The sequence below is a fragment of the Mus caroli genome, unplaced genomic scaffold (genome assembly GCF_978045245.1).
Source record: "Mus caroli unplaced genomic scaffold, Mus_caroli_1 scaffold_6, whole genome shotgun sequence".
Taxonomy (NCBI): Eukaryota; Metazoa; Chordata; class Mammalia; order Rodentia; family Muridae; genus Mus; species Mus caroli.
Window position 1 is genome coordinate 25,980,554 of NW_028227261.1, and position 22,720 is coordinate 26,003,273.

At 51.8% G+C, this 22,720-nt stretch overlaps 1 protein-coding gene across 7 annotated transcripts in view; it reads left to right on the plus strand.

Annotated features, from left to right (window-relative positions):
* Window positions 1-5,130: 5,130 nt before the first annotated feature.
* Ptpru (protein tyrosine phosphatase receptor type U) overlaps window positions 5,131-22,720 on the plus strand; it is a 70,938-nt gene continuing 53,348 nt past the window's right edge. For all 7 annotated transcript variants that reach the window (XM_029476574.2, XM_029476575.2, XM_029476578.2 and 4 more), the window contains exons 1-3: window positions 5,131-5,329; window positions 19,137-19,268; window positions 22,122-22,393. In XM_029476574.2, coding sequence (XP_029332434.1) covers window positions 5,257-5,329; window positions 19,137-19,268; window positions 22,122-22,393 — 477 coding nt within the window. In that variant the 5' untranslated portion in view covers window positions 5,131-5,256. The remainder of the gene's footprint in view (window positions 5,330-19,136; window positions 19,269-22,121; window positions 22,394-22,720) is intronic.

Below are 22,720 nucleotides of genomic sequence, written 5' to 3' on the forward strand. Positions count from 1 at the left end.
TTCACCTTCAGTTCCCCCAGAACAACACAGAGACTTTATCAGCAGCAGCAGCACCACCACCATCATCAGTTTTCGAGACAGGTTTCTTTGTGTGTTCCAGGCTGTCCTGGAACTCCCTCTGTAGACCAGGCTGGCCTCAAATTCAGAGATCAGCTTGCTTCTGCTTCCCAAGTGCTGTGATTAGAGGCATGCTCTACCAAGACTTGGGGACTTCTTTACCCGGAGTTAACATACCAGGAATACCAGGCTCAAATCCTAGCAACTCTTTCCTAGCTTGGGCAAGTGAGCGCAACTCGGAGCCTATTTCTCATTGATGCCATGAAAATGATATACCTCATTTCAGACGGTTGTGAGGAATGGATAAAAAATTAGAAGAAGCCGGGTGGTGGTGGCACACGCCTTTAATCCCAGCACTTGGGAGGCAGAGGCAGGCGGATTTCTAAGTTCGAGGCCAGCCTGGTCTACAAAGTGAGTTCCAGGACAGTCAGGGCTACACAGAGAAAATCTGTCTCGGGAAGAAAAATAAAAACAAAACATTAGAAGAATGTTAAGGTGGACAGGATAATACACTGTAAAACCATCAAGCTGTTCAGCTATGAGAGGGGTCCCATGGAGGAAGATGTCGTTTAAAATGCTCACAGCATACAAAGAGATTGGGTGGGAAATGAAAATTCTTTGTAAAAGGTATTAACCTGGAAAGACGCAGGTTCTTAGTTTTGGTGGAAGAGAAACATCAGCATAGATAACCCGTCCGTGGAACATTTGTGTGCATGCAAGTGTGCACTGTTGCAGGCTGAAGAAAGGGAGCAAGGAAGTGCTGCAGGAGTCAGCCCATCCATTCCCAAACTGCGTGCATGGAAATCAGATGAGGTTCCATTTTAGGACTCCTGAGTTAGAAACATGGAGAGAGGCACACTATCCAAAGGTGTACATTCTTAGACGCTCCCCAGAGTCGGGTGATGTGGTAGCCCAGGAAATAAGTATCAGAGAGCGTGAAATAAGTATCAGAGAGCATTTGAAAGACAAAGATGATTGACCCAAAGCTTGCCGTGGGAAACAAACAAATTTTTCTCTGAAGAGGAGAGTCCAGCAAAGCATAGAGATTAAGGTTTTGGGAACGGGACTCAGGCAAATCTAGATTTGCATCCTGGTTCTGCCATTTCCTGGATGTTTGATTTTGAATTCATCACTTGGCTTCTCTGTGCCTCTGTTTCCCTCATGGTGAAAATGAAGGGAACTGAGCTAGGGAGGTAGCTCCGTGGTAGAGCACACATGTAGCATGTGCGAGGTCCTGGGTTTGATCTCTAACAAGGCAAAGACAAAAAAGCTCAATAACAAATCGAGAGACTCTTAGTCCCAAGGTTGTCTTGAAGACCGAGGGAGCGAGTACCACTTGAACCACTGAGCACACTGATTGGCACATGGAACGTTCTAAAACGATTCCAGGGATATGGTGTGAAGATGAAATGAGAGCTATCACTTGTAAAACATTGGGGCTTGACTCAATAACTGCATTTATTAGAGAAAGCTGATGCCTCCCAGTAGGGGAAAAATCTGTTCTCATAATAGGTGTGCACTCATGTGAACACCTATTTCCACAGTGATAGGGAGGCATACTTGTGCCAGGAAGTTCATAAGGTCCCTCTGCTGCAGGATCCTCTAGGTGACACTGGGATGCTCCTCTTTATCCCCCCACCCCCACCGCCCACTGGGTCCTCCTCCTCCTCCCTGGGCAGCCAACTAGGAAAGTCTGGAGAACCAGGCTGGAAAGTCTTCCTCCTTAAGACTGGATTTCATCTCCCTCCACACCCTCTCACCTTTCCCTTTGGTCTAGGCCATCTGGGTTCATGCAGTCACACAGTTTGAGAACAACCGGTGAAGGGGTTTAAGCCTATTGGTCTTAGCTTTGCATTCAAGACCATATGAACTTTGATGCCTACCCTCTTTCTGGCTTTATCTTTTGCACTGTACATAGCCAGTGACCCAACTACACCCAACTCCGCCCTTGCCAGCTCTTCCTTGTCTTACACTTTTATTCAGGTTTCCAGTGCCTGAAATGAATTTTCCTGTCTAACCTTCCAGGGGAATTCCAGGTTCACATATTGTTCTATTGAGCAAACCCCAATGCCTTTGTATTTTCTCTGGGCTAATGTTATGGCCTTTAGTATACTATTTTGTAGTTATTTATATGTCCACTTCCCCTTCCAGGCAAAAGTTCATCTCCGGGATGCCAGCACTCACACAGGATAGGCATCATAAATATTCCATGAGTTGCAGGTAATTGAATTTCTTCCTGACCTGGCACTGACTGTGGTACCCTATCCTTCTCCCTAGATTTGGGGCAGTCACTCCAAACCAGGGCTTTTCTTTATCTTGCAAGGATTGTTGAAGTTTGTGACCCTTTTTTTTTTTTTTTTTTTTTTGGTTTTTCGAGACAGGGTTTCTCTTTATAGCTCTGGCTGTCCTGGAGCTCACTTTGTAGACCAGGCTGGCCTCGAACTCAGAAATCCGCCTGCCTCTGCCTCCCGAGTGCTGGGATTAAAGGCGTGCGCCACCACGCCCGGCTTTTGTGACCCTTTTTAAAGCAAAGGGGAACAATGGTCTCTTCCTCTGCTTACCTGTTGCTAACACTGGCACACCACATTCACCGTAGTCTCTGAGGCTGTCCCCTGCCCAAGGAGCAGGAGAACGTGGAACCGATCAGATTTGGGTTCAAATCCTGACACCCTTCATGGACTGACTGTGTGACTTTGCGCAAATACATCATGCCCTCTGATTCTCAGTGTCCATACCTCAAAACTTGAGATTAATAAAAACAACAACAACAACAAAACCAAAAAACCCAAAACTTCAGTTCTCCGCCCACTCCAACGCACAGCCGGCTCCGGGTTGCCCGATCTCTCTCTGTTTCAGCACGTCTTTCTTTCTAACTTGCGCATCGTTTTTCTTTCCTCTGCCTCTGTCTCGCGGTGACTCTCAGTTTAATGCTCAGGACCCCGAGAGCTGTGTCTTTGCTTCCTTCCTTGTTTCAGCCTGGAATTGAGCAGCAGTTCGAGGACCCAAGGAGCCCAGGGATGCTCAGGTCTTCTTTTTCTAGCCTCAGGGTAGCTTCTCAGTGTGAGCCAACTGAGGGAAGAGACAGGAAATACGCCAAGACCTGTACTTAAATGAGTTCATTCAATGTCTCTGCTCATTAGTTGTTGGGGGGAATGAAAGTAATAAACCAAAACTCAAGACTCTCGAGCGGCTTATCATTTTTTTTAGTGTTTATTGACTCAAAATGTCTTCCTTATTCGGCTTTCCGTGTGGTCTACAGGCCCTGGCAACTTTTCCAGTTGCACCTGCTGTTCCTCTTCACCCTTCCATTCGGGCTCCCTCTTAGACCCAGGCTAGAGCTTCTGGCTGGCTGCAGCGTTCCTTCCCATTGGTCCGCTTGAGGCTGGCTCCTCACACTTCATTCAGGTCTGAGATCACGTGGCATGGGGTCATATCCTTGGCAAAGGCTTCTTGGACCGTCTTGTCTGAAGCGTGACCCCTGTCCCTTAGTGTTCCTTGTTGCAAAAGCTTCATTTCCTTGAGGGCGCACATCTCAGACTGAAGTTCCATATGTATTTATTTATATCTGCTGCATGAAGTCTTCGTGAGAGCAAGGGCCCTCTCTGTAAGTACTCATTTATCAGTTACCCGCTCATTCATTACTCATCGAGTATGCGGGATACCAGGCCCCGGGGGAAAAAGCTTCCCTAGGGGGACACACATTCTAAACATGGGGGATATATACCAAATCCATCACATAGCAGGCAGTCTGCTTAGAAGTGCAGCGATCCACTTTCCCTACTGTAGGTTCTAATCCCCCCCACCCCCTTCCTGCATCTTCCTCCTGAATGTAAGCTTCATGAGGGTGCGGATTTTTTTTTAAATTTAAATTATATTTAAAATATAATTTTATATTTTATAAATATACACGGCCAGAAGTGCTGGTCTGATGCGCAGTTACAGGTGGTTGGACAAGGGTGCTGGGAATCCATCCTGAGCCCTCTGCAAGAGTCGTGTGCACGCACCTAACCACTGAGCCATCTCTCTAGCTCCCGGAGATCAGGCCTTTGTTTTTTTTTTTTTTTTTTTGGTTTTTCGAGACAGGGTTTCTCTGTGTAGCCCTGGCTGTCCTGGCACTCACTTTGTAGACCAGGCTGGCCTCGAACTCAGAAATCCGCCTGCCTCTGCCTCCCAAGTGCTGGGACTAAAGGCGTGTGCCACCACGCCCGGCAGGCCTTTGTTTTTTAATCTCCTCGGTAGTCTACAGTCACCACTGAACTAACAAGCCCATATCTAGTCAGTATTTGAGAAGCAAATGGGTTTCCAGATGTGAGTCAGTTTTTGTTTGTTTGTTTACACAGTTCGAACCAGACAACCTTGATTCAGATCTTGATGTCGCCTCATACTGACACATAATCTTGAAAAAGTCACGCTCTATGATTTCAACTTTCTCAACTGTGTAATGGCATCAGAATGGTGTGTGTTCCCTAGGGCAATAGTGAAGATGAACAGAGTCCCAGAGAGAGGCACACATGGCACCTGGTCTTATGTAGCCAATGACAACTATGGTGGTGGTTGTGCAAAAACTTGGACCGGGCAGAGTTCCAAATCTACTTACTCCGAGTAGCCGGAGGCTACTGTAGAGGCGCGAGCGTCAGTAAGAGAGAGGTGAATTTCATATTACTGAAAGTAAACGGCAACATTCCAAAGGCCCAACAACGTTTCAGGTAGATGAAGAGTGCTCTGTCATTGGAGGGAGCTGGGAGTTCAGAGCAGTCAAGGTAGGAAAAACTTAAGCAACCGAGGGAACAGAGGAGCCAAATGTTCCTGGGTTACAGTCTCAGCCGTGGGCAACGGATGCGTTGAGAGTGTCGACCTGAATATCGGCACCGGCCGGCCGATGGATCTTGTCGACGGGGTGCAAGGGGGTGGCGGGGTGGGGTGGGGGGATGGGTACGCCAAGGCCGGCGGGTCCAGGGAACCGGGCCGCAGCGCGCGACACCACCAGCAGGGGACGCCTCGAGACCGCGGAACTCGCGCCCGGGGGCCTGACGTCAGCGCCCCGCTCGTTCGGGCTCCCGCTCTGGACTCGGCGCCAGTCCCGCTCCGCGCGGCACTGCTCCACTACGGCTCCCGTTCGCCTTGGGCTCCCGGTCGGGCTCCGGAGGCGTCGCCTCCCCAGCTGCGGGTCTCCAGGACCTAGGCGGCGGCGCCCCAGCCATGGCCCGGGCTCAGGCTCTGGTCCTGGCGCTCACCTTCCAGTTCTGCGCGCCTGAGACCGAGACTCCCGCAGGTAAGAGCGCGCGGTCCCTCCAAGCTTATCCCGCGAGTGCCGGGGGGCCGGGGATGGCTCGTCGCTGGTGTCGGAGTGCAGGACTCTCGGTCGCGTGCTCCAAGCTTCTGTGGCCGCTGTGTCTGTAGTTTGTGTGCAAGCTGAGGTTGAGTGTGTACCGCGGATGCGAGTGTGCTGGTGTGAGTGTCGCCTGCGTGGGGCACCCGGTTGCGCTGGCTCATGTTTGTCCACGCTGCCAAGTGGGTTGTGTATCTGAGTTTCAGTGGCTTGGCTAGAGTTGCGTCTGATCCTGTGTTGCATTTGTTGGCTTTTTTTTTTTTTTTTTTTTTGTATTCCCTAGGCGGGAGTGCTGTTTGTTGCTGGTGCGTTTGAAAACCCGCGTGTTTGTTTATGCGTGTGCTGTGAGGGCTCGGTGGATTGTGCCCAAGTGTGGGCCCGAGTGTGTGTGTGGTGTGTGTGCGTGTGCAGTCGTGTGAGCCGGGTCGGAACCTGTGTGTTTGAGCTCTGTGCCCACGAGTGACCCTGTGGGAGTATTTGGGGTGTACGATGCTGTGTGGGTCCGTGTGAATGTCAGGGATGCGGGGAATACGTGTGGGGTAGCGTGTCTAGAGTGGATGTGAGTGTGTCGGTGAGCGAAGGTTTCGTGGCTAGGGACGCTGCGAGCTTGGGGTGCTCCTAGGCCGTGGTCGAGTGTGGCCGGGACCCGAGGGTGTGTGTGCATGTGTGTGTGCATGTGTGAGTGTATGTGTGATCGCGCGCGCGCGTGTGCGTGGCGCACCCGGCCGGAACAAGTTGTCGCGGCGGCGTCCCTCGGAGGCTGGGGCGGCCCTGCGGCTGGCGAGGGAAGGAAGGGGGAGAGACGCGGCTGTAGCCGCCGACTCCGACATTTCGGGCGGTTTGTTGTTTCGCAAGTTCCGAGCGGCGCTGGCTGGCGGCTGATCCGAGGAGGCGCCAGGGCCGCGGGGCGCCCGGGGTGGGGAGGGCCGTGGGGCGCACCCGGTTGCGGGCGGGGCTGCGGCGTCGGGGGCCCCCGCAGGGCCTGGCTGGAGGCCTCGGGACAGCATCCCCATCGTCTCTCGTCAGAGGCGTTGGGGACGCCGCGGTCCCCGGGGACGCTGCCTGCGTCTGCTTGGCAACTTTGTGCGGCCTCCCGGCCAGTCGGGCACGCGCGTGCGGACGTGTGTGTGTGTGTGTGTGTGTGTGTGTGTGTGTATGTGTGTGTATGTGTGTGTATGTGTGTGTGAATGTGTGCATGGGGCTCCCCCTCGGCCTGCGATGTGATCGCGTGCTTGAGTGTGCTTTGGAGCCTGGTGTCCTATGGAGGGTGTGTGCGTGTGCGTGTGTGTGTGTGCATTCGCATGTCTGAGTGTGTGTCCAGTGACTGTCTGTGCGACCGCGAGCGCATCGCATCGTGTGCTCTGTGAATGGAGTGTCAGTGTGCTTCTATGTGTGTGCGTGGTCCACCGTCCTTTCCTGAGGCCTGGACCTCAGGCCTCGGCCCCTCTGGCGGGCGTGTGCCGGTCCTCTTCCAGGGTTGCCTCCTCCCCTGGCTCCCGCCACCGGCGTGGGGTAGCTGGGAATCACACCGGGTGGAAGTAGAGCCGAGACACGCGCTGCCGCCTTGGGCCCAGGGAGAGACTCCAGGTCGCCTGCCTGCCCCAGACAGCTGGCCTCCGGGGATCTCGTTCACCGCCCCGCCCTCGCTGGGGCATCTCGGGAGCTGTCCTGGTCTTGCCCTGTAGCTTTGGGGTTGTACTGCTCAGCTTCAGTTTTGACCTCCTGGTATCAGAGAGGGTGACCCAGGCAACCTGCCTCTTAGACCTTTCTCAACCTTCCCCCCACTTTAAGATAGAACCCTTTTCATTCCCTCGCTCGATCACCTTGATTTGAGAATACACAGGATCATCAATTGCCCTGGTAGTAGACTGTCAAGATCAAGGTTTGAGAGTGAGGTTGTCCTCATTCTTGAGCCTCAGTTTCTCCGTGTGCTTCATGGTCTTAATAATGACCGCGTGTGATACTTGGTAGAATGTTAAGTCCCCTACTTGAGAAGCTGAGGAGGAGAAGATGGGTTGGAGGGGTGTGGCAAAGCCCAAGGGGCTAATTTGAAGTGGGGGGGGGCGGCAATGTAGGCTCAAATTCTCTCTGCTACTTGTTGTGTGTGACCTTGGGTAACTCACGTTACTTCTCAAGTTCCTGTCACCTTTGAAACTTTTAGTATTAGAGAAGCTCTAGGCAGATGGGAGGTGGCAGCCCTCGTCCTCAGTCTAGGAAGTGGATCCAGTCCCCTGCCTACTTCCTTAGTCACCCAGTGGGGGTCTGTGCGGGGTGACTCCCAGACGTGAACACCTGGCAGCAATTATCCCACTGTGCTCTGGATCAGTCTATCCTTTTGGTCGCTGGAGTTATTGGGCAGCAGGAATGAGGGAGAGGTGCCCTGTGGTTTCAGGTTAGGCAACAAGGGCTTGTCAAGGCAGCCTTCTCTCTGGGGCTGAAAAGGGGGGGCTAGATAGGAAGCCAGGAAGGGAGCCTGGATCCTATGCTGCCTCCTGCTTCTGTCTGGTGGCATCGGTGGTCCAGGGCTGTGTACCCTGTTTGCTGGAGGCATGCTGCTATCCTTCAGGCTGGCCCCAGCTGGGCTTGTGGCACCCAGCTAGGTCAGCCAGAGCGGGACAGGAGGGGCTTTGTGCCTTCCCTTTGTGTCTTGATGTATCCTGTGCTTCCTCTATCTCTCCTTTTCTCCCTCCTCAGTGGTCCACCTGCAGGAAGGCAGCGGCCTCTTCCTTCCACCATGTCAGAGTTCTTCCTAAAACGCACGTTTTAGATCCCTCTTCAAATCCTCATCAAAGCTCCTTGTTACTTTCAGAGTTAAAAGTCTTTCCTTCTCAGCTCCCGTCAGCGGTCTAGCCCCTGCCTGGCCCACCTCATCTTCTGGAATCCTATGCTCTGGCTATCTTTATCTACCAGTAGTCCCTAAGTATCCACAACCCACGATCTCTTCTCTGCACCTTGTACAAACTGCTTTCTTTCTCTCCAGGACTCTGTGATTCCACAATTTCCTATGTGAGCCTCCAGTTTGTCTCTCAGCTTAGAAATCACTTCTTCCTTGAAGCCTTCCTTGGTTTTTCTCTGTTTGAGTCCAAGAGAGGGAAGGGAGGAGCTGATTAGGTTTTTATATAATCTTATAATTACAGTCTCTTGGTCCTGCCACTCTCATGAGATCAGGAACTCTGGGAGGAAAGTCTCCGTGCGCCTTCAAATACTTAGCGCCAGGCACAAAGTCTGAGCCTTCTAGTCCAAGTAAATGGCTGTGACATACAGCAATGAATGAAGCCGACTGATATAGTTCAGTCCTGTAATCCAAGCACTGAGATGAGGAGGCGCTGAGGCAGGAGGATTGATTGCAAGTTTGAGGTCAACCTGAGTTGTACGGCGATTTTCTTGCTAGACAGAACAACTTTTCATATTAAAAAGAAGAATGAATGAGTGAATGAATGAATGGAGTCAAATGGGTCAATTCAGAGCTGGAGATGCCAGATGGGGGCGCAGTGACTCCATTGAAGGCAGAAGGGAAGGAAGAGGTTTTTTTTCCTCGGTAAGAATCTGGAATATTCTGCCTGTGGATGGTGTTATGTTGTGAAAAGGCTGTGTCCGGAAAGTGTCATCTGGGAGCTGTGAGTTAACGAGGTTGAGTCCCTGACAGAGACTGAAGGGAGAGGGCTCTTGCAGGACGCCCCCCCCCCCCCAGACTGCTGCTGCCTCCCCCTGCCCTGGCCCCACCCCTAGCAGCTGGCTCAGCTTGTCCAATCCAGAGAGTTTCAGCCTACCGTGATCAGACAACCGTTGGTGAGGCTTGGAGTCTCAACGGTTAGTCTGAACATCAGGAGGAGGGATGAGGGGCCCATGTTAGGCAGACATCCCTCAATCCTCAGTTGTAGATCTTGGGCTAGGTAGCGGAGGCCACAGTCTCCCCAGTGTCCCTCCTGAGGGCCTGTCCCTGAGCTGGAGAGGCAGACGGATGTATACAGGGGTTATCCTGTGGTCCAGGCAGCCAGAGTGGGCCTTATGTGTGTTTATACATGTGAGTGAAATGGAGGGCGGGGGTACCGAGCATATGTGTGCATGGCCCTTCAGGTCAAGCTGCCTGGTGAGCTTGGTGTGGCTAGATCTGAGTTTGGAGTTGGGGAGAAACAGCTGCTATGACATATGGGGAGCCCCCCAGCACCTCATTCCTGGAATGGTGGAGTTGTCTGGCTGGGTAGCTTCTCTGTGCCTCAGAGTGGGTGCACCTATCCTAAGGTAGGAGGATATTGGGGTGCAAAGGATAGATAGTACTGTGGATCTGCAGGCTGGTGCCTCCAGTTCCATGGGCCCATGACCATCAGTCCAGACCACCCTAACCCACAGAGCCTTCTGCGGTGATGGCGATGTTCTTTCTTTGCAGTGGTGTGGCTATTACATTTAAATTAGGTACGACTAATTGAAATACGAATTTAGCTCATCAGTTGCAGTAGCCAAGTTTTAAGACATCAACTGTTACACATTGCTAGTGGTTGCCAGCCCATTGGCAAGGGCCTGTAGAAGACATTCCCACCCTTGTAGAATGTTCTGGGGACTGTCTCAAACAGCGGTTCTCAACCAATGGGTCTCGGCCCTGTCAGGGGTCGAATATCAGATATCCTACATATTAGATATTTATATTGTGATTCATAACAGTAGGGAAATTACAGTTATGAAGTGGCAATGAGAATAATTTAATGGTTGGGGACATGACATGAGGGACTGTATTACGAGGTCACAGCATTAGGAAGGTGGAGAACCACTGGTCTGAAAAGATAAGGCCCGCAGAGCTTTAGTGTGGCCCGGGCTCTGCAGAGAGCAGAGCTGATGTGGACAGACATTTGCTCAGTAGCAGCTCTGTGCTCCCCGGCCCCCAACAGTTTTTATTACATCTTGCCTGTCCCAGGAGCTGCTCCTCTGCCCTGGGACCCAAGTGGCCTTTGTAAGGCTGTCACAGTGTGTGGTCACTCCCCTTGCCTCTGGTCTCCCCTGCTCCTAAGGCTGAACTCCAAACCTAACATGGCAGCCCAGGCAGGGATCAGCCTTCCATGTGTGTTGTTAGTCCCTAAACTCCACCCCTACCCATCTGCTTTATATATAACCCAGACCCTGCCTTGCCCTTTGGCAGATTTCTCTCTACCTGTTCCCAATTCAGTGCCTTTTGCAGAGATGCTCAGTTCCCTCCGTCCACCTCCTGTTGTCACTGGCACAGGAAAGCCACCCTGCCCCCACCCACTGTGTGAGGCAGTGGGATGGACTTTTCTCCTAAGGCTTGCACAACGATCATAAGCTACCTTTCTAAGTGGTGGGGTCCCCCTGTGTTAGCCACTTCTGAAGATGCTGTGCCCGTGTGACCCCTGGGGGGTCTTGAATAGATTCCCACCACACAGAGCTCAGGACTTGGAACTGGACCTAAAGGGGAGAAGAGAAAGGCAGTAAGGGTGGGAATGGGCCATTGTTGAGGTTTGAAGGAGAAGCTAGAAAAAGGATTGGGATGGAAGAGTAGGAAGTGAGCTTGGGGGTACCTGTAGGTAGGATCTCAGTTGGGCTAAAGGAACAGATCTGGGGCTGTGGGTAGCCGTGATGGTGATATATGTGAGCTTGGGACAGCTGGCAATGAGGCAAGTAGTGTCGGAGGAATGACTAGGTCTTGGGGCAGCTGGGGGATAGTAGGCAGATGAGGGACTGCCGGGGATACTGATGACAACTGAGAGGTGACAGAAGCCTATCTGGAAATGGGAGAATCTCAGCTGAGAGAGTGGGGTACGTGTTGTTCAGAATGAGCATGTGTGTGAGTTTATGTGTATATCCTTCTTGTCACGTGCATGTGTGTAAATAAATGCATGTTTTCATCTAGAGTGTGATTGGGGGGTTGGAACACAGGCTCTGAGGCCACACCATCTGAGTTCTCATTCCAGGTCCAGTGTGTTTCAAACTGTGTGACATCTGGATGGATAATGGCCTCTCTGGGTCTTTGAGTGATGCTACTTGGGAAATGAGGATGGAGATGTTGCATGGTGCCCAGGATGATGGGAAGTGTTTTATAGTTGGACATATTTTGTCTAGAACACATCCTGGCACAGAGCAAGCACCATGGGAGGGTGGATTACTCTTAAATATGTGCGGGTGAGTGTTTGCAGGCCTCCCATGGGCTTGGAAAAGCTTGTTCTTGGCTCCCGATGAAGTCTGGGCCTGGTGAGAGGTGATGGTGGTGGTTGGGGGAGGGGTGAGGATCCAGGCTTGTTGGGACGGGTTCTTTTCCTCCATCTGCCTCCTGTTCATCCACATCCTATGTCAGGCTCTGATCCAATGGGCTCCTCCCTCTGCTTCATACTGCCCTACCCTGGGGGCCAGGTGATACGCTGTAATTGTCTAAACAATTTTCAGTAGACTCCAAACCCATTGTCTGCCTGCCAGTGCTCAAAGGCCTTGTCAGAGAGATTGTGCTGAGTTTGGTACTGCCCGTCCTGCGGGTGGCAGTCCCTTCATCCTGTGCCCCTGGGTCACTGGAAGATGTTGGAGGATAGGGAGAGGATGGTGGACGGAAGCCCACAGGATAACGGGAGCGGGCTTAGCCTCTGTCTCGCAGGCGTTCAGTGTGGCAGAACTGGGGGTGCTGAAGGACTCCCCACCAGGACAGCCCCCAAGAGACTATTACTGTGCTTTTGCAGTGTTCCTCTGTCTGTCTTGCAGTAGCCAGAGGCACTGAATCTGCCCTGGTCTGGTCTGCCCTGGGTGTGTACGGTCTGGGGGTTTCTGGACCTGGTGTCCCTGTACTTCTCTGTGACTCAGCCTGCGCTGTTGTGATGCTCTGTGACTTAGGGATGTGGGCCATAGTGATATGGTGTTTCTCTGGGGGTTTCTGCATACTCCATTTCTGCAGCATTCTTCTGATCAGAGCCTCCATCCTGCAGCTGCCCTGCCCTGCGCTTTCCTGTGGCTCTCATCCACGGTGTGGTACCCACTCTGCTGGATACCAGGGTTGCATCAGATACGACGACGCTCTTTCTGGGTGTCTGGGCAGAGAGCCCTCCCGTGGTACCATGCCTGAGAGCAGAGCTTTCTAAAAGTACTCCGCACCTCTTACTTTGAGAGCAGTCTGTCTCATCAGGAGTGTAGACTCACCTGGGCTTTGGGCACAGCACCTCACGTGGCAGATTACTGCCAACACACGGCCTACTGCTGCTATACTGTATGTTGGCACCCCATGCACTGCATTTTTTACAGTGGGCATCTGCACAACTCTGGCCATTCAGACTTCTAGTTTCTAGGCACCGCTCCTCCACATGCTGCCGTCTCGGTTCAGGAACACAGTATACATTGCCTCATTGTCTCTCTTCTTCACTGTACCTCACTGGATATGTGTCTAACAGCCCAGTCCCCAGTCTGCACCACAGTTGTCCCTATGTTACCTCAGATCCGCCCCCACCCCCACCCCAAGTGTATTACAATGGAAGTGTCCAGGTGCTGGCTGTGGATAGCACTGGGAGGGTCGCATCTTTGTGTGTTCTCAAGGCAGCGCGTCTCTGCTTCATATTGCACATCACTTGGGCACTCTTTGCTGGTCTTGGGGACGGTGTGACGGCTTGTATTGCTTCTGAACAGCACAAACTGCCACCCAGAGAGTCAACCTCGTCATGCATCTGTTCTCTGTAGGGTTGCTGTTGTGTGACTTTTCCCAGGGAGATGCGAATACACATCTATTCACAGACCAAAGAAACGATTCCATCCAAGTCTAACTGGGTGCACTGAGTTTAATGGAGTCCCTTGCAGAAACACTGGTAATTCAAAAGGCAAGTGCATTTAGGAAAAGCTCACCCCTGCATGGGGAATGACTCTTGAGAGCCTTATCCCTGGCGGCTTGCAGAGAGCCTTCTCTCTTCAGGTGCTGTTACTGCTTACATAACCTTGGAGAAGGTCTCATGAATCCTGTAACTTCTCAAAGCCTGCTAAGTTGCGTGACTGTCTCCACTCCCCTCCCTCCAAAAGGGGATGTTTCCATTGAGAGGAAATGGCTTGCCGCCAGGCTGTGAGCACACCGCTGATTTTCCAGACCCAGAGCCCTTAACTGAATCCATGGCGCTTAGGTTTTGTGCCACCAATCACCCATCCCCGCAGTCTGCACACACCAGGCTCCTGAGGACTACATTTAGTTTCTGGTATTATCCCCAATGCTTGGTTCTGGATGGTGATCCATCCGTCCTCTCCTGTTTCTCTGCACCAGCTGGCATGGCTGTGCTGGGCAGACCCTTTCTAGGAGGAGGCTCCTGTTCTGTACCAGGTTCTATGCTGGTGACTGGAGCAGAGGAAAGGCTTGACTGAGCCTACCACCCTCCATTCTGCCACAGGCCCACATGGTGACACATACCCAAGGTGAATGTGGTTCTACACTGCACAGCCCTGACGAGCTCTTCCAGGCCTAGCAGATTTAAGTGCTGTGTGTGTGTGTGTGTGTGTGTGTGTGTGTGTGTGCTGTGTGCTCTGCAGCCTTACACGGAATGACAGGATTCTGTCTGTTGGACTCTGTATCTTCAGCTCACCCCATCAGTGTAGCTCATGGCCTCCCTCTGCATGGGGCCTGTGCACACCAGCGCTGCTTTAGCCTGCACTGTGTCTTTATCTGGCTATGGTGTAGGGCATTTGCCGTGCAGAGGATCTATGTGTTCTTCCCGCTGTATTTTCTGCACAGTGAATCCCTCCCTTATCTCCCGGATCCAGCCCTGGACTGCCAATAGAGCAGCACTCTCGTCAACTCCGGAATTCATGATCTGTGTTGCCCACAGAGATGGGAAAGGGTCTGCTGCGAGTTCTTCAGGTGCAGATGGCTTTCTTTCATACTCAGTGAAGAGAGGAGGATGTTGGCTCTGCCAGGCTCTGTGTTGGCTCCTTAGGTGGTCTCAGCTTTCTCTGCCTGTGGCCAGCCCTTGGTGGTCTCATTGGTTGCAAAACTCTGTGTGGCTATATAGGTATTTTGCTGCCAGCCCTACTGTGCTTCCTGCCAGTTACTCAGGGTTCTGGTAGTAGGCTCCAAATGCCAGACCTCCATTTATATGTGTTGGCCTAGTCTATACTATAGTATAGTCTATTAAATTATACTATACTATAGTATACTATATACTATACTACACTATATACTATACTAATACTATACTATGTACTATACTACACTATATACTATATACTATATGTATACTATACTATATACCATATTACACAATATACTATATTATACTACACTATGTACTATACTATACTATACTATACTATACAATAGTTTAGACTATTTTAGGCTATAGTCACATCCTTGAACTTGGTGCAGCTGGTGGATGTTTGACCATCTGGGATCTTGATGTTAATGAGTCTGGGCATAGTTGGTCAACTGTTATATACAGGACTTGGGGATGGGCTTTAAAGGCAGAAGAGCTAGCCCCTGCCTTTAGGAAGGGAGGAGGTAAGAGCTGGAGAAGTTTTGTTTCTTCTGGGGCTACCCTTGGGAACTGAACATTTTGTTGACAAAACAGAGAGAATAAAAATCTCATCGCAAACAAGCTCTGTTTACTCAAGGTCTTCAGAAAACATGGCTGCAGGTGCAGTAGGCACAGACCATATCCCTTGTCTGTCCTGGCTAGAGGAGGACAGATAGGCTGATGCATAGCATGTGTGTGCACACGTGCACGCGCGCACACACACACACACACACACACACACACACACGAGTGTTCACCCCCCGCCCCCCACACACGCCAACTCTTCCTGCTCTATACAAATACCCACCATCCCCAGGCTGATGCCCAGCATAGAATGTATCTATATATTTCTGCTCACACACCAGCTTTACAGTATTTCTGAGAGCCCTAATCTGGCAGTCACCCGTGCCCTCCTATGCATACCTTTCCCCCAGGACACCTCCAGTTGGTGCTATTGCTATTACTATTACTGTTACTTGTTTGAGACAGGCTCTCATGGAGCCCAGCCTGGCCTGGAACACCTTTATGGTGCTGAGGACGACCCCAAACTCCTGATTCATATGCCTCCTCCTCCATCCTGATCCTGGGATCAGAGGGGTACGCCACCATGCAACCAAAATCAGAGGCATAACCCTGTTCCTATTTCACTGAGGAGCTGAATGGGGCCTGGCCTAGAGACCCAGGGCTGAGGCTGTCCAGAGATCAGTGAGAAGGGGTCATGCTGTCTAAGAGGTCATCCTGACCGTGGTCACAGAAGGCAGGTCACATGCTAAGTCATGAAGGGACCCAGGAGCACAGCAGAACTAAGATGCAGATTCTCTGATCTTAGTTAAATGTTTTGTACCAGTTTTCCTGTCATGGTCACAGCTAGGTCTCTCTCTCTCTCTCTCTCTCTCTCACACACACACACACACACACACACACACACACACACACACACACAGAGAGAGAGAGAGAGAGAGAGAGAGAGAGAGAGAGAGAGAGAGAGAGGTGAGACCTCCCTGGGGGACCCCTCCCAGGCTTCTCTAGAGGTTGCTGGTCCCTGACATCATCCACCCTCCAGCCTGCCGGATGTGCATAAGCCATCCCCCTTCTTCCCAAATTGTGGTTGACGGTTGCTCAGGCAACCGCCTGGCCAGATTGGGGAGATTAGCAGAGGAATGTTGCTGAGCAAGTTGGAGCCTGGGCTGGAGAAGCTCTGGGGTCCTGTATTGATTCAACCCACCCTCCCCGAGAGCTCTCTGCAGAGATGAGGTACCCAAAGAGGGGCCCCATCTTCTTTCCCTGTTCCTTGCCTAACTTAGACTGTGCCTCAGGATTTGAGTTGGTCTGGGGAAAGTGTGTGGTGTGGTGTGTGTGTGTGTGTGTGTGTATACACTCGTGCGCGTGCACACACATGGCTCACATGCACACTGTATCCAGGATGATAGCTCAGGTCCCCCAAGCCCTCCTTTATTTTTTTGCCAGTTTCTGACATCAGGCTCCAGACCATTTGGTAGCTTGGTCCCCAGTTCCCACCTGCCCTTGTCACACTCTGGAAAGGCCACCTGCTTGAACCTTCAGAATCCAGGCATTCTCTGCCCCAGCACCTCCTGAGGCTCCCCAGTTCAGTGTGAGGTTCAACTCCTCACTCTGGCATCCATAGCTTTCTAGCAAGTGGTCTCAGCCTCCTGTTTCCCATCATGGCAGCCAACCTGAGCTCTGCCCTTTGCTGGGGACAAACCGGGTTTCCCTTTTTCCTCCCTTCACTCTGTGGCCCTAGGCTCAACTCAGATGTCACCTCCCTGTGCCAACAACCCAAGTTTTGTCCCCTTTAACCTTCAGCCTTCTCAGCTTCCATTTCTCCACCTTTACTCATGTTAGGAAGCTGCCCAAAGCAATCTAGAACATCTTTCTTTTTTCCCCTCGCCTCCCCTCCCCATGTTAATCAAGCTTGCACCTCTCATGGTGTCCATCACCTATCATCCTGCACCACCTTGAATGGGGAGACGGGTCTTGAGTGTGAAACTACATTAGAGGCTGTGTCTACTGTTGGTTGGATAAAGATTTAATTTGTGTCTGCTCCTTACTGCAGCTATGTGGTCCCTGGCCATCTCTGAGCATCACACAGAATCCATCTGTATGACAGGAATAACAATGTCACTATGTAAACGCTGAGTCCCTCATGCAGATTGGGCACCAGTAGTCAGGGCAGGTGTGGTGGTGGTAATCGGCGCCCCCTAGTGGTGGTGCTGAAGCCCTGGCAGGAGGAACTAGCTGCTCCTATCGCTGGGGAGCTGGGGTGGGAGTGGGGGTGGGGGTGAGATGGGGCTCCCTTTGGGAGATGTTGTTCTCTAAGAGATGAAGTTGAACTGGGCCTGGCCCAGAGGCCCAGGTCTGGGGCTGACTAGGGATTAGTGAAAATGGTCACTCTGGCTAAGAGGTCACTCTAGATGATTCAAATCTATGCCTGAGGGTCATCCTGACTGTGTTCACATAGAGAGGGTATCTGGTAGAGGGCAGGAGTCAGTGAGTCTGGTGGTCACTGACATTTGTCTGACATTTAGGGGACATGGATAAGACTGGAGTCACTCTGGCCAGGCACAGTCAACAGGGAGCCACTCTGGCTAAGGTCAGTCACCTGGAAGAATCATGTAATTGTGGTCAGGAGGTTAGGTTGCTCTAGTAGAGACCCCGGTGTGGTTGTTAGTCTGAGGTCAGTAAACTCTGAGGTCAGTGGGAGGCCTGTCTGGTCTTGTGCCTGTCTCAGAACTGTTGGGAAGAAACCACAGGGCTGGTTACCTCAGACCTGACAGGGCCCTGAAAGAGATGCCTGGGGCAGCTACTTTGCCTTTGTGTAGGAACTAGAAAGGCCTGCCACTAGCCTGGGATCGAAATCTTACTTTTTTCTATAGTCTGTCCCTGTGATGGGCTGGGACCTCCACGGGCAGGAAGTGAACACTTCCCCCTCACTAGGAAGACCACTCTCTGGCCACCCTTTCCTTCTGTGCCACACTGTGGGCATTTTGCAAGGGGAGAGCTGGGGCCCTTTCAACAAAGATGACATGAAAACTCACTTAACCTCATGCCTCAGGGCACAGCGCTGACTGGAGCTTTTCGGACAAAGAGACACAAAGCACCGTGGGGTTCCCTGGACCAACTCCCTCACTACCCCTTGTCTGCCTGGTGCGGGCTGACACACACATCCCATTGTTCCCCATTCTCTGGTGGGGTTTAAGGAGTTGAGAGACCCCAACAGTGAGGAGCTCAGTCAAGCCCAGCTCTGCCTGTTTGTTTGGAAAGATGCACACAGGTGAAATGCAGTCTTCAAAAGGAAGCCACGTGTTGCCTGCCCCGAGTGTGCCACTCACCTGCTGGCTTACACCTGTCCTGCCCTCTTCTTCTTGGGACCCAGAAGCAGTTCATTCCTCTCATCTTGGATTTCTGGGGAGTGTGAGCTTCTGGTGGGCATGGATTCAAATCCGGTTTCTTTTCCTCATCCGGGAACCAGTAGCACACGCCTCTGCTAGGGATGGCAAGGAGCAAAGCCAAGATTGAATACCAAGTCTGTCCCGTGTCTCCAGAGTCCACCACTGAGCTACCATTGTCCTGTACCGTGGACAAAGGCCTTCGTTTCTCAGAACCTCGGTCACCTCCTCTGTCAAATGCAGATTATTAATCTTGGTCTCCAGTCACCAGAATTAACACCCTCCCATCAAACATGCATTCAACCCACAGAGAACTTCCCTGTGTCACATCCCTGGGGACAGAAATCTAAGTTGATTGATGTTGGGCCATGATTGAGTGAATTCCTTTGGCGTCTATCACACTGTTAATGGACACAGAAAGCCACATTCTGCATTTGGTACTTAACGCAGAATTCTATGCTGGGCTCCCAGCCTGTAAAATGGGATTACTCTAGTGCTGATCTTGTAGGCCGGTTTGAGGCTGCATAATGCAATAAGAATGATGGTTGTTTTTTATTAAGGAGAGCCTTGATGGATGGTTAAGCTGTTGGGGAATCCTGGGAAGTGATGGGGGATCCTGGGAAGTAATGGAGGATTCTGGGAAGTGATGGGGGAGTGGCCAATGCAAAGTCTTGGTATTGGTAAGGGACAATGAGGGGAGGGTGTTAGGGTGGAGGAGGGAGAACTTTGTTAGTTGGAGGGAGTCATGCTAAAGAGGGAAGAGGTTGGCCTGAGAAGAAGGAGGGGACAGTGGGGGGACCTAAAGTGTTGTGTTGGGGTCCTTCTGGTCAGTGGCCTTGCCTGAGCTTAACCAACCAGGCCCTATCCTCACAGCTGGCTGCACCTTCGAGGAGGCGAGTGACCCGGTCGTGCCCTGTGAGTTCAGCCAGGCTCAGTATGATGACTTCCAATGGGAGCAAGTGCGGATCCACCCCGGCACCCGGACCCCTGAAGACCTGCCCCATGGTGAGCCTACGCTCTCTCAGTGTTATTTCTCTCCTCCCAGTTCTTCTCTAGCTCTTCCCTAGCGTCTCCTGCTCTTTCTGGGATTTGAAGATACCTAAGAGAGGTGACATGGGGTCTCTGGGTACACTGCTGCCCTCTTCTTGGGAACCCTGGACCCTTCCCAACCTCCACTTAACAGTGTACACGTCAGCACTAGACTGGGAGTCCGGAGGCTAAATGTAGATTCTAGTACTGGTCTCCTACTCAAATGGTGGCTTGAGAACATTCATTCCAGAATCATAAAGACATGGGTTCAAATCCCAGCCCCATCATCTTGCTAGCTCAGTGGCCTCGAGTAAGCTGCTCAACTTCTCTGAACCTTCATTGTTTTGACTGAAATGGGAGAACAGTGGCCCATAGCACAGGGCACCGAGGTGGCACACAGGGTGCCAGTTGTATAGTTGCTGTTGTGGAGGATACTTGAGAGTGCCTGGCAACCAGTGGCCCTCCTCACTGGGCACAGAATCAACTGGAAATTACAAGAAGACTAGACATGGGGCAGGAGGGTCACAAGTTTGAGGCTAGCCTGGGCTACTTGGTGAGCTACTGCCCCTAAAATAAAACTGGAAGGAAAAGAAAAGAGGGCTGAAGAGATGGATCAGTGGTTAAAAGTACTAGCTGCTTTTTCAGAGGACCTGGGTTCAAGTCCCAGCACCACGTGGCAGTTCACAACCAGGGGACCCAATGATTTCTCATGGCTTCTTAAGGAATTGCACATATTTGGTAGACAGACATGTAGGCAAACAACCCAAATACATAAAATTTAAAAATATATGTTGTCTTAGTTAGGGTTTTACTGCTGTGATCAGACACCATGACTAAGGTAAGTCTTATAAGGACAACATTCATAAGATTCAGAGGTTCAGAGGTTCAGTCCATTATCATCAAGGCAGAAACATGGCAGTATCCAGGCAGGCATGGTTCAGGAGGAGCTGAGAGTTCTACATCTGCCTCTGAAGGCTGCCAGCAGAATACTGACTTCTAGGCAGCTAGATAAGGGTCTTAAAGTCCACACACACAGTGACACACCTACTCGAACAGGGCCACACCTTCTAACAGTGCCACTCCCTGGGCCGAGCATATACAAACCATCACATATGTATTTTTAAAAGGAAAAAGGATAAGAGAGATCGAGGCCAGCTGAGCCAGTTTATTACTGACGAAGCATTGTAGAGTAGACTGAGGAAATGGCAGAAGAGAGAGCCAGAGTCTCCCTCCCCTGTGTCCTGTTATAGAGGTGGCCCAGGGCCTTAGCTGTTCAACTCTCAGCATGGCCAACATGGCATCTGCTGGCAAGAGTGGGCCAGGGAAGTGGCAGTTCTTAGTGGTGGATGGACTAGCAACTATAGGTGAGAGATCCCTTGGGGTTGACTGGCACTGGCTGGGCTCTGGAAACAGACTCTGCTTCCACCATGGCCTTCCCTACCTCTCTGGTCATTGCCCAACTGTGTCACTCTGGGTGTGTCTCTTCTCTTCAGGGTCCTCCATCCTTGTCTGTGTTTTAGAGGCATCACTGTTTAGCTTGTTGGAGGGGGATGCATAAAAGCACCTACCCTGCAGGGTCTCTGTGTGACCTCTGTGCACCCCCGGACCCAGCCATTTATTCCAGATCTTAGTAGGCTCGCAAGTATAAGAATCTGGCATAGATTCATGATTTTTAGATCTGTGGTCTTCGCCTCTTTTTCTTCCTTGGTGACTCAGGGAAGAGCTAGGTCTGGGAGGAGGGGTGAGCTTGTTAGATTGTCAATCTAGGAGAAGTCCAGGTGGACAGGGATGAAACAAGGAGTCTTGCCCTCAGAGGAGAGCGGGAGGAAGAAAGAGAGCCCTGGGGGTGGAGGGGTGCATGTCAGAGCAGGGAGGGCTACAGGGAATGGAGGAGGAGGCATGAAGTTGTCACGCTGGAAGAGAGAAGCTACCTTAGGGGAGAGAAGAGTCCACAGGAGCTGGCTATACAGTGTCTGGCTTAGATGTGTCCTTTCTAGGGTTCCAGTGGGGATAGGGACCCGGATGTTCATTCCCTACCCCTGCAGGACACAGGCAGCAGCCACCTTCCCAGGGCTCCAGGCTCACAGAGATGAATGAGATCTCCCTTTAGCAGAGTCCCTGGGGAGCCCTCCTGAGCAGGCTCAGAATGTGCTCTCAGCCAAGTCTAGGAGAAGGAGGTGCCAGCGGCTGCTCTGCAAGGGTGGCTTTGGGCCCCTCCTTGGCATCTGCATCGCCCTCACCCCAAGGAAAGCCTAATCCCCAGCCAGGCTCTGAGACATTCCCCACCTTCTCCATCATACATCGAGGAGAGAATCTTCTGGTTGGAACGTGGGGTGTTTGTGTAGGAACCTGGTGTGGGCGGGAAGGGAGGTTAATCCTTTCATTCAGTCTGTCCTACATATTCATCAAGCTCCAGGCTCAGAAGCCTGTGTGTGTGAGGACAGAGCAAAGGCCTGAGGCACGACAGGCTGGTAGCAAGGCTGTCATGGGCTTTATGAATGATCAGAGCCGGAGGCAAGCACGCGGTGTGTTGGTGGGGGTTGGGGTGGAGGAGCCTGTGAAGCTTCGGAATCGGTGACCTCAGGGGACCGGCCCTGTGATGTGTGACCTGATACAGGGCTAGGGAGAGTAGTGACTTGTGGGTGGTGAGGGGCCTCGTGGGTTCTGACAAGTTTGAGTTTGTGTTTTTCCCGTCCTAGCCTTCTCCTTTGGGAAACAGAACTCGAGAGCCCAAACCCTTCATTCCCGGTGGCTGCTTCATTTCTGTCCTTTCCAGAGCGTGACCCTGGCTTCCCTTGGCCTCCCATCTTTTTCTTTTTCTCTCGGCAGGTGCCTACTTGATGGTCAATGCTTCTCAGCATGCCCCAGGTCAGAGGGCCCACATCATCTTCCAGACCCTGAGCGAGAACGACACCCATTGTGTGCAGTTCAGCTACTTCCTGTACAGCAGGGATGGGCACAGCCCAGGCACCCTGGGTGTCTACGTGCGCGTGAATGGGGGCCCTCTGGGCAGTGCCGTGTGGAATATGACCGGATCCCACGGCCGTCAGTGGCACCAGGCTGAGCTGGCTGTCAGCACCTTCTGGCCCAATGAGTATCAGGTGGGCTGGGTTTAGTCAGTGGTCAGCTTGCTGGGGCTTGGAGGTAAGGGCAGGGGCAGGCCACCCCTGACGTCAGACTAGGCTGTTCAGCATCAGGAGTCAATCTGGCGTTGAGTTTGGAGTTCGACTGCATCAGTGTGGGTACAGAGTCAGAGGTCATTGTTAATAGGATGGCCACTAATAAGGGTGAATTGGAACAGGACTCAAATGGAGATTCTGTCTGACTAGATGAATCTGCTGCTTTGAGGGAATTGTCAGAATATGAATGAAACTTCTAGCCTTGACTGTGACTTTATTTTCTCTGCCCACCTCCCTGAACCAGCTGGC